Source organism: Ambystoma mexicanum, chromosome 10, assembly GCF_040938575.1.
Source record: "Ambystoma mexicanum isolate Mex_15411 chromosome 10, UKY_AmexF1_1, whole genome shotgun sequence".
NCBI lineage: Eukaryota > Metazoa > Chordata > Amphibia > Caudata > Ambystomatidae > Ambystoma > Ambystoma mexicanum.
Window position 1 is genome coordinate 1,274,059,739 of NC_090932.1, and position 12,327 is coordinate 1,274,072,065.

General features: G+C 51.2%; 1 protein-coding gene across 4 annotated transcripts in view; it reads left to right on the forward strand.

Annotated features, from left to right (window-relative positions):
* Positions 1-12,327, forward strand: part of EWSR1 (EWS RNA binding protein 1) — a 360,583-nt gene that overhangs the window by 27,959 nt on the left and 320,297 nt on the right. For all 4 annotated transcript variants that reach the window (XM_069619263.1, XM_069619264.1, XM_069619261.1 and 1 more), the window contains exon 3: positions 11,496-11,547. In XM_069619263.1, coding sequence (XP_069475364.1) covers positions 11,496-11,547 — 52 coding nt within the window. The remainder of the gene's footprint in view (positions 1-11,495; positions 11,548-12,327) is intronic.

Below are 12,327 nucleotides of genomic sequence, written 5' to 3' on the forward strand. Positions count from 1 at the left end.
AGCTCGACGCCCGGAAAGCTGTTCAGGGTCTGCCCTGGATGCCAGCTTCAGAATGTCTTTAAGGAGAACGAACACTCCCTTTGTCTTTACTGCCTACATGAGGACAAGACGCACGTGGAGAAGGACTGTGCTTTGCGGCAATATGTCGGAGCGGACCATGAAGGACCGCCATCAACGTCTCTCCAACTGGCTGGAAGGGAAGAGCCCGTCAGGTGAGAAGAAGTCCGAGCGGTCTTCTAAGACCTTTGAGGACGCCCCGGCGACGGGGGTCCAACACAAGGCCAAGCACCGCGAGTCCGCTGGCACCGGGAGCGCCGAACGGTCGGGCTCTTCGGGCGCCAGGCAGGGCGCATCCTCCCCGGCGCCTCGCTCTCCTCAAGAACCCATCCACGACGCCGGCTAGAAGGGATCGGTACGAGAAGTACCTGGTCCCGGACGTGGCCCCCTTGTGCCTTCGGGCACAGCCGACTCTGTCGTCTCCGCGGCGGCCAGGAAGAAAGCGGGGGGGGGGGGCGGCCTCTACGTCTACCTCCCCCCCGGACGGCGAGGGAAAGAAATTGGATACGATGGGACGCAGTCATCTCGTCTGCAGCGACGCCGATTAAGGCTACGACAGGGAGTTGTGGTACAAACTGGCCCCCCTGCTGGACTTCCTACCGGACGACAGGAGGGCGGAAGCCCTAGAGGTCTTGCAGGAAGGAGAGGTGGCGTCGAACCACGCCATTACGATTGCGACGGACATCGCTGACACTGGATTTCGCCAGTTGGGCAATGGCGTGTGCCTTAGGCGGCGTGGATGGCTCAAGGCTACTGACTTCCGTCAGGACGTGCAGACCAGAATCTTGGACATGCCGTTCGACGGAAACAACCTGTTTGGGAAAACAGTGGACGATTCCCTTCAAGCCATCAAGGCAGACACGGAGACGGCCCGGGCTCTTGGAGTTCTCCAGCAACGACGGCCCGGTGGCTCTGCGGTGGCCAAGCAGAGTACAGCGTCCCCAGCGCTTTCGACCACAGCCATCCATCCAGGCAAGCTCTTGGAGAAGATGCAGACAGGCCCTACAGAGGGCAAAGGGTGAGCGGGGCTCAGACCCTCCCCCTAAGGTGAAGGCATCTGACGATTGGCTCAAACTTCCATCGAAGGAGTGGTGGCGTCACTCTCGAAGGCCCCCAAGGCGGATCCGCAGGGCACGACCCGAAGGCAAGAGTATCCCTGCCTGCCAGGAGGGAGTCCTCTTTTCAGCCCATTGAAAAGACACTGGAGAAGATGCCTATCATTTCACTGAAAGCCTCACTTGGTCGCAGAGAAGGGGGGTGAAGGGGCACAGATATCTCCTCAGAGGAGGAGCTTAGCAACCTCCAGAACTTCCAGGAGGAACGATGCGTCGAGAGTAGGCCCTACGGGAAGGAACCCGACGACGAAGGTAACTACGAGGAGACCGACTAGGAGCAGCAGGGCGTTGAGGACCAGCCTAAGCCACAAACGCCCCATCGCAACCTCAACCACCTGGGGATATCTCGGTGGACATACTCACTGCTCTGCATGCCCGATCCTCAGATCCGTACGAGGATGCCTCTTGAGCCGACGGACCCGCCTGTGGCGCCGGGACCATTGGGGGAACCACCATCTAGGAAGAGTTCAACCCTCCCCCTCCTTGCCACCCTTCGCCTCAGTCTTCCCTCCGAGGGATGAGACGGATCTGGACACAGCAACGACGGGCACTGGCACGGATGATGGAGGATTGGGCAATCTCCCCCCTCAGCCTCCCAGATCTTCACCGCCAGACAAGATAGGCTCGTTCCACGCCATCTCATAGGCCTCGGAGCTGTTCCAGCTTGTCCCTGAGGAGAAGTGTTTCTTTGTCATGCCTGCGCCATGGGCGCACACATTGGCAACCATCATGGACTATTTGTAATTCACTTAGCTTCAGAATACTCTTGGAACAACCCCTGTTCACACTTTGGTACTTAATTTCCATTTGCGTGACTTTGGTGCCTTCTTATATAACTCAACTAACTACATGTACCACACTGCACCTTGCTACAGCTGTCAATTCCTGGCCATTCCCATTCGTCAGCATTGGAACCACAATCCCCAGAAGCCCTAGGGATCAGTGCTGCTTCCACCATCTCAGGACCAGAGGGGGAGGAGGCAGATTGTTTTCAGGTGTGCTGCTCCAGGTGCTGCCAATTAGCCTGCCTCAGTACAGGGCAGGTCGGTATTTAAGCAGCTGCCTGCAGGAGCTCAGTCTCTTGCATCAAGAGTCCTCCCAGCCCCTTTTTGCCTTTTGTCTCGCATTTGTATGCTGTTCCTGCTGCTGCATTTTCCTGCTTTTGTTCCAGTGCTCTTTCTGGGCTTCCTGCCTTGCAGCCTGCTACAACCTGCTGCCTACAGCCCTAGCCTTTTGGGCTCCCTGCCTCACAGCCCTGCTCTGCTGGGCTTCCTGCCTTGCAGCCTCCTACACCCTGCTGCCTACAGCCTTCGCCTTTTGGGCTCCCTGCCTCACAGCCCTGCTCCTCTGGGCTTCCTGCCTTGCAGCCTGTTACACTCCGCTGCCTACAGCCATAGCCTCCCTGCCTCGCTGCTCTGCTCCTCTGAGCTCGCTCCTTGCTGCTCTGCTGGGCTTCCTGCCTTGCAGCCTGCTACTCTCTTCTGCTTTCAGCCCTGACCCTCGGGTCTCCCTGCCTCTACGCCCTGTTCATTTGGGTTCGCTCCTTGTTGCCCTACTCCTCTGGGCTCTCTGTCTGCCGCCTACTACAGCTCTGTCCTGCTCCTCTGGACTCTGCCTAGCAGCCTACTACAGTCCTCTGCAATCCACTACAGTTTTTCTGTACCTTGTACCATTTGGTACTGCAGCCCTGCTTCCTTGTTTGCAGCACCCCTCTTTCCTGGCTGCTGCTCCCTTGCTCTCTTCCTTGTTGCAACCCCTTGTTCTTGATCCCTGTCCTTCTCTTCCTCGTCTCCTCTGCCCTCCCCTTTAGTTTACCCATTTCTATTGTACTGTTTATTCCTTCATTCCCTTCTGCTAGATTTATCTTAGACTTCCTTGTCCCTGGTTATTTCTGTTCTTGTCTCTCTTGTATCTTATGTTGATCCTTGTACAGAGCTTGACTGTTTGTTTCCGGCAGGCAACCTCTGCCCCTTCCCTTGCCGCGTTTTCTGTTTAACGGACACCCACAGCTGTTGTTCCCAGCCATGAGCAGACAGAGTGGGCCTCTGTAATAGTAATCCGTGCAGAAGGCTGGAGTTCCAAAGGTCCGTGGAACACTTTTTCCATATCTGCATACACCCCAAGAGGGAATCCAGTTTGTTTCTTTGTATTTCCTGCCCCCTTATGTTCACAACTACAGTTGCCTACTTTTCTTTCTTGATGAGTTTCCTGCTGTGTACTTATCTGTCACCTTACATCAACACAGCCACCCAAACCCTACCTGGGGTGCCCTGTGCCACTCTTGACAGACTGCCATCCTTGGCATTCTTTTACCAGTGCTGCAAGGCAAAGACCGTACTTTCGATCCCGCTCTTGGATGACATTTGGGACGAGGGGTTGTCCCTCATGAAAAACCCTTCCTCTGCTCCGGCGAAGAGGGACTGTTCTGAGAAGAAATACAGGGTGTCAGACTCTGCGCCCATGTGCTTATGGTCCCAGCCATCTCTGAAATCTTTGGGCTCCTCCTCGGCGGCCTCCCATCACAATTCCCCCCCCCCCTGCTCCCCACAAGCCATACATCCCTGAACAGTGAGGGGAAGAAGTTGGATGCCATGAAGTCCACATGTCGACAGTAACTACCACCAAGGCAGCCAACGCCCTTGCCATTGTGGCGTGTTACAACGCGGAGCTCTGGTTCAAGATCACTCCCCTCGTGGACTTCCTTCCCGGTGACAACAGGGCTGAAGCTTTGGAGATACTACAGGAAGGCGAGGTGGCATCTGACCAAGCCATCACAGTGGCGACTGACATCTCAGACACGGTTCCGCCAAATGGGCAAAAGCTGGCTGAGGGCCACTCATTTTCGGCAGGATGGAGTCGAATGTGTTGGACATGCTCTACGACGGGGGCAATTTGTTCGGGAAGACTGTGGACGAGTCTCTTCAGGCCATCAAGGCAGACACTGAGACGGCTTGTGCCTTGGGCACGCTTCGACGACAGCAGTCCTTTCGGCGGAAAATCCCATGGTTATTCCAAAGGATTCGGTGTAGGTGCTTCCTCCTACCGTCAACCTTCCTGCTCGTCTGCCCAGGGGACGTGCCAAATCTGGACGAGGGCGTCGGCTGTGCTTTGACGTCAAAACAGGATTGAACCAGCTGTGGTGTCAGGCACCCACCCGTGCTCCCCAGTGGAGGCCGGCAGGCGAACTTCGTCAGTGTGGAAGACATCTCCACCTACCATTGGGTGCTGGATGCTCTCGCCCACGGACACACCCTGGAATTTCATCGACCGTGTCCATGTATACCACCAGTGGCCCGGCAGGAATTCCACGTCCCTCAGCTGTTGCTGGAGGTGCGGGCCATGCTAAGAAATGGAGCGATGGAGCTCGTCCCAAAGAGGCTCTTGAGTGTACTCTTGTTACTTTCTCGTCAAAAAGACAGGCTGATGGAGGCCCATCCTAGACCTGTCGTCTGAGCAAGTACATCGGGTCTCAAAAGTTCCAGGTGATGACTCTTCCAACACGTTCTAGAACAGCTAGAAGAGGGGGATTTCCTGTCTTCGCTGGTCCTGGAGGATGCTTACTGTCACATCACCATCCACAAGGGGCACCACAAGTTTCTTCGCTTTGTGGTTCAAGGGCAACATCACCAGTTTAAGGCCCTTCCCTTCGGATTGAAGTCAGAGCCAAGGGTTTACCAAGTGCCTGGCTACGTCTGAGGGATACACGTATACCCTTATCTGGACGACTGGTCTATCCGGGTAAACTCAAAGGACATCACCGTCCGGCTCCTGACAGATCTGGGGTTCTCGACTATGCGAGTTCCTGCTTGAAGTGTCCGACTCAACATGGTGTCGTGCCTGGCGTCTCCGTCAGAGGAGAGGATGGCGCCCATCTTAGGCCAGGTACAACGGCTGTTGGCTATGAAAATCGCATGGGTGAAGTCTCTGCTTGGCATGATGTCATGCATATACCTCATTCGATAGTGCAGATCCCATTCGAGTTTCCGTTCGAGATACAGTGGTGCACATCTGTCCGGCAGTGCAGATTTCTGGATCCCAATTTACCAGGAGACTTATGACGGACGCCTCCCTGGTAGTGTGGGAAGCTCACACTGGAAGCCTTCACTCAAGAGGCCTGTTGCTGCTGGAGGAGATGGCGTTGCATATCAACGTGTTGGAGCTGCGGGCCGTCATTCCTTCCGTCCCTCAAGGGCAAGGTGGTGCGAGTTCACGGACACCACTTCCATTTTCTACATTAGGAAGCAGGGGGCACCAGGTCCCTGGGACTGTCCAAAGAAGCGCAGGATCTGTGGACCTTGGCCCTCGCCCAGGGGATGTTCCTCATCCTGTTTCACCTGGCAGGAGTGAAGAACAGTCGCCGACTTCCTCAGCAGGGAACTGCGCTCGTGCCATGAATGGGAGCTTCGGCAGGACCAAGTGGATCACATGTTCCACATATGGGGCAATCCCCAAACTGATCTATTTGCAACAGCAACGAACACCAAGTGCCGGAGATTCGCCAGCAGGTTTTCCCCAGCCGGGGAGCATGGGGCTGGGGGAGTGCATTGTCATTCCCCTGGGACGGACTGTTTCTGTATGCATTCCCTCTGTTGACGTTGACGTTGTTTCTTTTGATCAGTCAATCAACTCAGAGGGGCCCGGTGCAGGATGATCCGCCAGGGAAGGAGGCGCAATTCTGCACCACAACCCAGGACCCAGGATCGCTGAACCTGCAGGCCTGGCTCCTGTAGCGTTAGAATTTGGGGGCTACGATCTTCCAGCGGACTGAAAGGAAGTGCTTGCCAAGGACCGAGCATAGTTTACTCTTAGGCTACAGACATAAATGGTAAAGGTTTGCTGTTTGGTGCCGTGCACAGAAGTTCGAGCCTCTACGAGTCATGGTTCCGCAGGTACTGCCATATTTGCTGCTGTTGGTCCAGGCTGGACTGGCCCATGCTTCATCAAAGTTCATCTGGCGGCTATCTTTCGCTACACCAGATCTCCTGGACGATCATCCCCGTGGTCGCAAAAGGAGTTTGAAAGGACTATTTCGCTCGTTCCCGTCAGTGAAGGCTCCAGCCCTGCAATGTTGTGCTTACTAGGCTCATGGGTCCTCTGTTCGAGCCTATGCATTCGGCGCCTCTGAAAATGTTCTCGTGGAAAACAGCCTTTCTTGTGGCCATCACCTCCGCACGACAAGTGAGAGAGCTCTAGGCCCTCTCTTGTAAACCACTTTATCTGACATTCCACGAGACGAGGATACTTCTGCGGGTGGACGCACCCCCTCCTTCATGCCCAAGGTGCCGTCGAACTTTCATCTAAACAAGCCCTTGGTTTTACCTGTATTCTGCCCGACTTTGCACTTGCTGGATTTGGCTAGAGCGCTGAAGTTTTATTTGGACCGCACGGAGAATTTCCAGAAGATGTTGCAACGTTTTGTGAACTTTGGCCCTGTGAACCGTGCGTAGGCCCTCTCCAAGGCTTCCGTTTCCAGGTGGCTCTCTGGCTGCATCACCCATTGTCACGGTCGGCAAAACTGACTGTTGGTCCGCCGAGAGCCCATTTGACCAAAGCGATCGTTGCAACTACGGTGTTCCTGTCTGCTTGACATCTTCAGGGATGCTACATGGAGGTCGGACGCACACCTTCACGAAGGTCTACTCTACTGCGTAGACGGTGATTCCAGGGAAGAGTCCAGAGTCGGCCAGGCAGTGCTGCGCAACCTGTTCGTTTGACGGTGAGCCTGGTGAGGAAGTAAGAGATGCTTAATGTTGAGCCTTGCCACCTCCCGTGGTTGTGCATGTGTGTACTGCTATGTATTCTTTATTCATGAGCATGTGAATCCATGCCAGATCCCCATGCTGGAGAAGGAACCCGTTTCTTACCTGTAACTGTTCTCCATCATGGGTCTGGTATGGATTCACATGCGCACCTTCCCACCTACCCCGCTGCAGCTCTTCTTGGTCCTACTGCCACTTTACGTGCTACAAAAGCTGAAGATGGCTGCCAGAGAAGTGGCTTAGGTAGAGGGCAGTTATTGGCTGGGGGCAGTATGACCCAGTGATTAGTTGTTAGGAGAAAGACAGTTCAGCAGTTAAACTGATGTTTTTCTTTACCGAGGATTCCCAGCCTGATGGGGAATATTTATGAGCATGTGAATCCATGCCAGACCCATACTGGAGAACAGTTACAGGTAAGTAACTTGTTCCTTACTAGACACTTTGTCATTATGCCTAAAAATCTGAATCACTAAATCTGAATCACTAGCAGATATTACCTACCTGCTTTAGTTACTTGACTCTGGCTTACTTAACACTGTCCACTTGGCAGAGCATACCACCTTTCAACATGGTGTCATTGTGGAGAGTACCTGTAGTCAAGGTGTTTGTGACTGGTGGGTAAATATTTCACCCCTTCCATAAACTCTCCTTTCACCCACCTAGGTTCTTAATATGCGCCTTTAAAGATTATGAATTGGCTCAAAATGAGGCCTCATTGAAGTCCTTAAAGGAGCCTATTTACAAGGTTGATTTCCTTCTTGTTGTCGTCTTAACTGATGCATAAGCAAACTTCATGCTTTGGCCTCAGGACCATTTTTTCTTTAGAGAACCACCACGGTTCGCACCCAAATACACGTCTAGATTCCTGATCATTCAATTGAATTGCCAGCCAGCTTCCTCGATGTACAAAATGGTGGGAAAAAGGTGCGGTTCGTTGAGCCAAAGCAATAGAAGGTGATCTAGTAACAAAAGCCACCCTCAAAAGAGGGATTGTTTAGTGGATACAGCTCTGCTATAACTTGGCTAATACAATACCCGTGAAACACACTACACTTGGAACTGTGGCAATGTTGGCATTCATTGTGAATGTACTGTTGCATGTTGTAAAATGGCAATATGAGTTCAGTACACACTATTAAACAATTGTATGGACAAACGAGTGAGTCAGATTCCCAGATGGGACGAGCAGTCTACTGTTCAGTTGAGCATTCACCATAGTCGGGTATTGCTTGCTACTCTATGCAAAGCATGGAGTTATAAGCCTATTCACAAGCCTCCGATAGTCCTTCTGTGGTGTCTATATGATTGGTAGCACAAGCGCCTGTGCAACCTCTCGCCCCACATGGACCAAAAGGCTAGGCAACCAATAACTCACTTGTGCCGGACATACACCAGTCATGTGTAAAAACCCATGTGTGCGGATGTCGATGCATGATTGATCATGGGTCCCTGTACATGTAGGGTAGATATGGTGTCACAGCAATGTACCTGTAGACCTTTATAAACAAAGTGATACTGTGAGTTTACCACTAAATGTCCTGTGCAATGGATGTGATTCCAAGCAGATGCAAGCTACTAAGAAACAATTGCTCTACTTAAGGGTTGTCATTGTTGGCAGGGTGGGTGTGGGGTATAGACACGGTTGCAAGATTGATAGTTTAACCTTTTGTTTTTGCCATCTGGGAAGGCCTTTGGGATTGTGGCGCTCTCATGGAATGTGCTTGTGGGGCGAGTAGGAAAAATGAAGCATAGCGGAAAGGAGGAGTGTAGAATAGATGCTCATTTTTCACTTGTACAAAGGAAACCTTGTCTTAACTATATTGATGACGCACATACCCGGAAGTATCACAGCGCTAGTACCTGTTGCAATCGGGGGCGGGGGGGAGAGTCATGAGATGGTAGGCCCGGCCTTGTACATATTTGTTGAACAATACAGTTTTAAATTCTTTCTGAAGATTATGTACTGTAAGGAACGGATGGTGGCAATATTAAGACACAAGAGGCCACAGTTCAAGGGTGTTTTCACAAAGGTTAAACACCCATTTAATCCTAAATCTACAGATGGGAGCAAGCTATGACCATCAAATAATAATGCAGTCCTAGTGGAGTCTTGTCAAATGGGGCCTATACTAACCAACCATACTACCAATGGACAAATAATGTGGGGGAATGTTCATGAAAAGGAAAGGTGTTAAAAAAAAATTATATAATTCAGGATGCTCTGGTCATTGACCTCCCTTCCCCACTTTTTCAGCACAGGGCAAAGTGGTTCACTCGGGCAAAGCACACAATCTGGATTCTGAGGCACTAGGATACAATTCCATTTACACAGTTTAAGTGGGTTCAAGTCTCTTGGCTTCTCAAGAGTCTCTTGACTCAGAGGGCCTGTTAAACAAAACTCAAAAGTTATTTTCCTCTTCTCAGTATCCAATTCTGGGTGTTCACCCTGGAGCCCCCTCAGTCAGGCTCAGATCCCTTTCCAAGTATGTTAAGATAATTTTGATACCCCTCACCCGGGCTCGGACCTATTGAGACTTTCGACTATGGACAGGATTTAGCTTGATGACCACTTCGATCTCATTCCTTTTTACTCACTCGGCATCAGTTGTATTCCTAACAACTTTCGAATGAGCACCCACATCGCGCTGGACGACTCTGTATGGTATATTTTGCTCGCCTCCCAAACTTCAGTTGCAAAGTTCAAATTATGTCCAAGTCGCCTTTCACATTGTTTGTACAATGTTGCGGCTTGCAACCTTGGTTCAAAGCACAAGCTGGTTTGGTATCTGTCTCTCTGACTCGACGGCTGTGCTCTTTGCTGACACCGCTTGGTTGTAGGAGCCAAGAACAGTACCACGGCAGCAATCGCTCCTCCCTGCTGGGGTTATCGGCGAGGGGGAGCCCTGGGTACCTCTGACGATCCTCTTCGTTTTTTTTTTTTTTTTACTTTCCAAGGCTCATGAAAGTATCGGTCTTGGGAGGTCACAGGTACTTCCCTCCTTGCGAGACTCTGATCCGGCCGTCTCTCTCCTTGTACCAAACTGCCATCTTGGAACTTTGCGGTTTTCTTCGCTCACTGTGCTTTCTTGCAACACCTCTTATCCGCGTGGGGAAGTGTGATGGAAGTCGGGAGTGTGTAATAATCAGTAATTACCTGGCCTTGCCGGTCTGTGGTGTTAGGACATTTCGGGTGTACAGGTCTGGTGTTTGTTGTCGATCACAGTGAACTGTCCGTGAGGGAGTTTGTTGAAAGGGGTGGGGGGGGGGGTCTGGGGTGGAATCCTAGGTATCCTATCTGGTAGGAAGGGGAAAAGGTGATATTGGGAAGGGGCTACAGAGTCTTTATCTCAGGTTTCCCACTTACACTCCCAGAGGGCTTCTCATCCAGTTGATCCTCCCCCATTTGTCCACCCCAGGATCTGGATCCAAAAGCGATGTCTGTATCCTGGCCACCTGGATGACATCCCTCTGGGACTAGTTGGTGAGACACTTCTGGTTTCTCACAGTTCGAGGCCTCTTCTTGGATAGATGTTGGCAGGGCGTTCTTAGAGTAGCCGGATTTCTGGTGAAACTTGGTGTTGCTAGGGTTATGGTGGTAGAGGAGCGTAAGCAACATGGTATGGCACTTTTGAGATACGCTGGTTGAGGTAGGTGGGCCAGCATTGTGGATGCATGGGTGCGTAATTTATAGGATTTAGAACTCAATAGGGTCTTTGATGGGCAGCCAATGAGTTGCATGCCTTGCTTGGAGATGTTATCCGTTGGTTTCATACCTCGGACTGCCCAAAGGGCATTTTTTTTTTTAGATCCGTGAAGTTTTGGTTACATTATTATTCGGGGTTCCGGCGTGGATGGCGTTAACAATCCAGTTTGCTGTCGATATATATCCCTGACAAGCATGAGGCAGTTTTCAGAGGAGAGAAATGTTCGCATGAGCTTGGTGGAATAGGCTGCTGATGAGGCCAGAGCCAACATGTTTTTGCATATTCGTACCCTCCTCCCCTTACTTTCTTCTATGCACTTCATCAGAATTGTCCCTGGACCTAGATGGCAACCTAGTCTGTCGCTTCCCCTACTGCCCCCACCCCCCACGTCCCCTGCGCTCCCTCCAGCACTATCTGAAATGTTGTCAGGCCTAGTATGATAGTCGCTTGTTTTGTTCCTCCCCTCCTTTTCTGCACCCCTCTCCCTCACCTTTTTGATTTTCTCTGGCTCTACCAGAAATGTCTTTAGGCCTAGTACGGGAGTCGCCTGTCTGTTTCCGTTTCCTTCCCACTCTCCCCCTCCCTCCCTTCCTTATCTATGCCTATGCCGAGTACAATAGTTAATTTCACATCCTTAGTGTTCATGGCCTGTAAGAATGTCATTGTTTTTTCCATTGTTCCCTCCTTTGCCTTGAAGCGCTTTGAAACACATTGTGTATAGGTGCTATATAAATAAACTATCATATCGTACCACACTTGGGGCTCTCTGCAAAGCTCCAGATGTACTTTGACCGTATTCATCTATAGTGTTCTGACAGTTTTTGTTACATTTTCTTGACCTTGTGTTCTTTTACTTTCAGCTACGGTGCTTATGCGCCTCAGCCAGCCCAAGCCTATGCACAGGCAACTCAAGTAAGTGACTTGTGTTATGTTTTTTTGAGCAACTTGTGTGGCTTTGCCATTTGACTTTTTGTTTGTTTTTACCTGAATACCAACATGTGGTTTTGTGTGTGAGGGCGGGCGGCCTTTGTTTTGTTACAAGAGCTTGCTGGTAAGTGGCTGCCACTTTGTGTTTGTGGTAAACTACTTGTTGCAACATTTTGATGCAGCAGAATGTTGGCGAAGTAGAGATCCAACAGGACCATTTGACACTGGCGGGAACTCAGTTGGGCCACTTGGGTTGTAAGATGAGGTAACCCCTGGCATGAAGGCAAGTACCTTTGTCAGAGGGAGGCGTTCAGCAAAAAATGGAAGCACCCACCATATCATTCTGCAATGAGACTTGGGTGTGAGGAGATGTGTACCAATGTATTTGGTGGAGAATGGAGAAATATCTGCAGAAGGATTAGCCCCATTTATTATGCCAACCCCACTACTGCATTGTCACAGAGAAAAAAAAATGTTTGGTGACAAAGGTAGCAGTGTCATGGGGATCAATCCATGTTTTAGTTCTCCCAGAAAGGTGAGCTGTAGGAAGTCAAAATGGCAGAAGGCTTGTATCTTAGGGGTTGGCATTCCTCTGACTAGTGTGGATTGATGTGGGAGGGTTGGGCAGTGCTTGAGGAGAGTTGAAGCGAGCGGTGGGGAGAGCATGATTGGTGAACTGGTAGGATCATGAGTGCAAAGGTTTTACCTGTTGCCATGCTGCCCTTCACCTGGATGCCCTTGCCTTCCAAATTGCAAGTGAGGTAG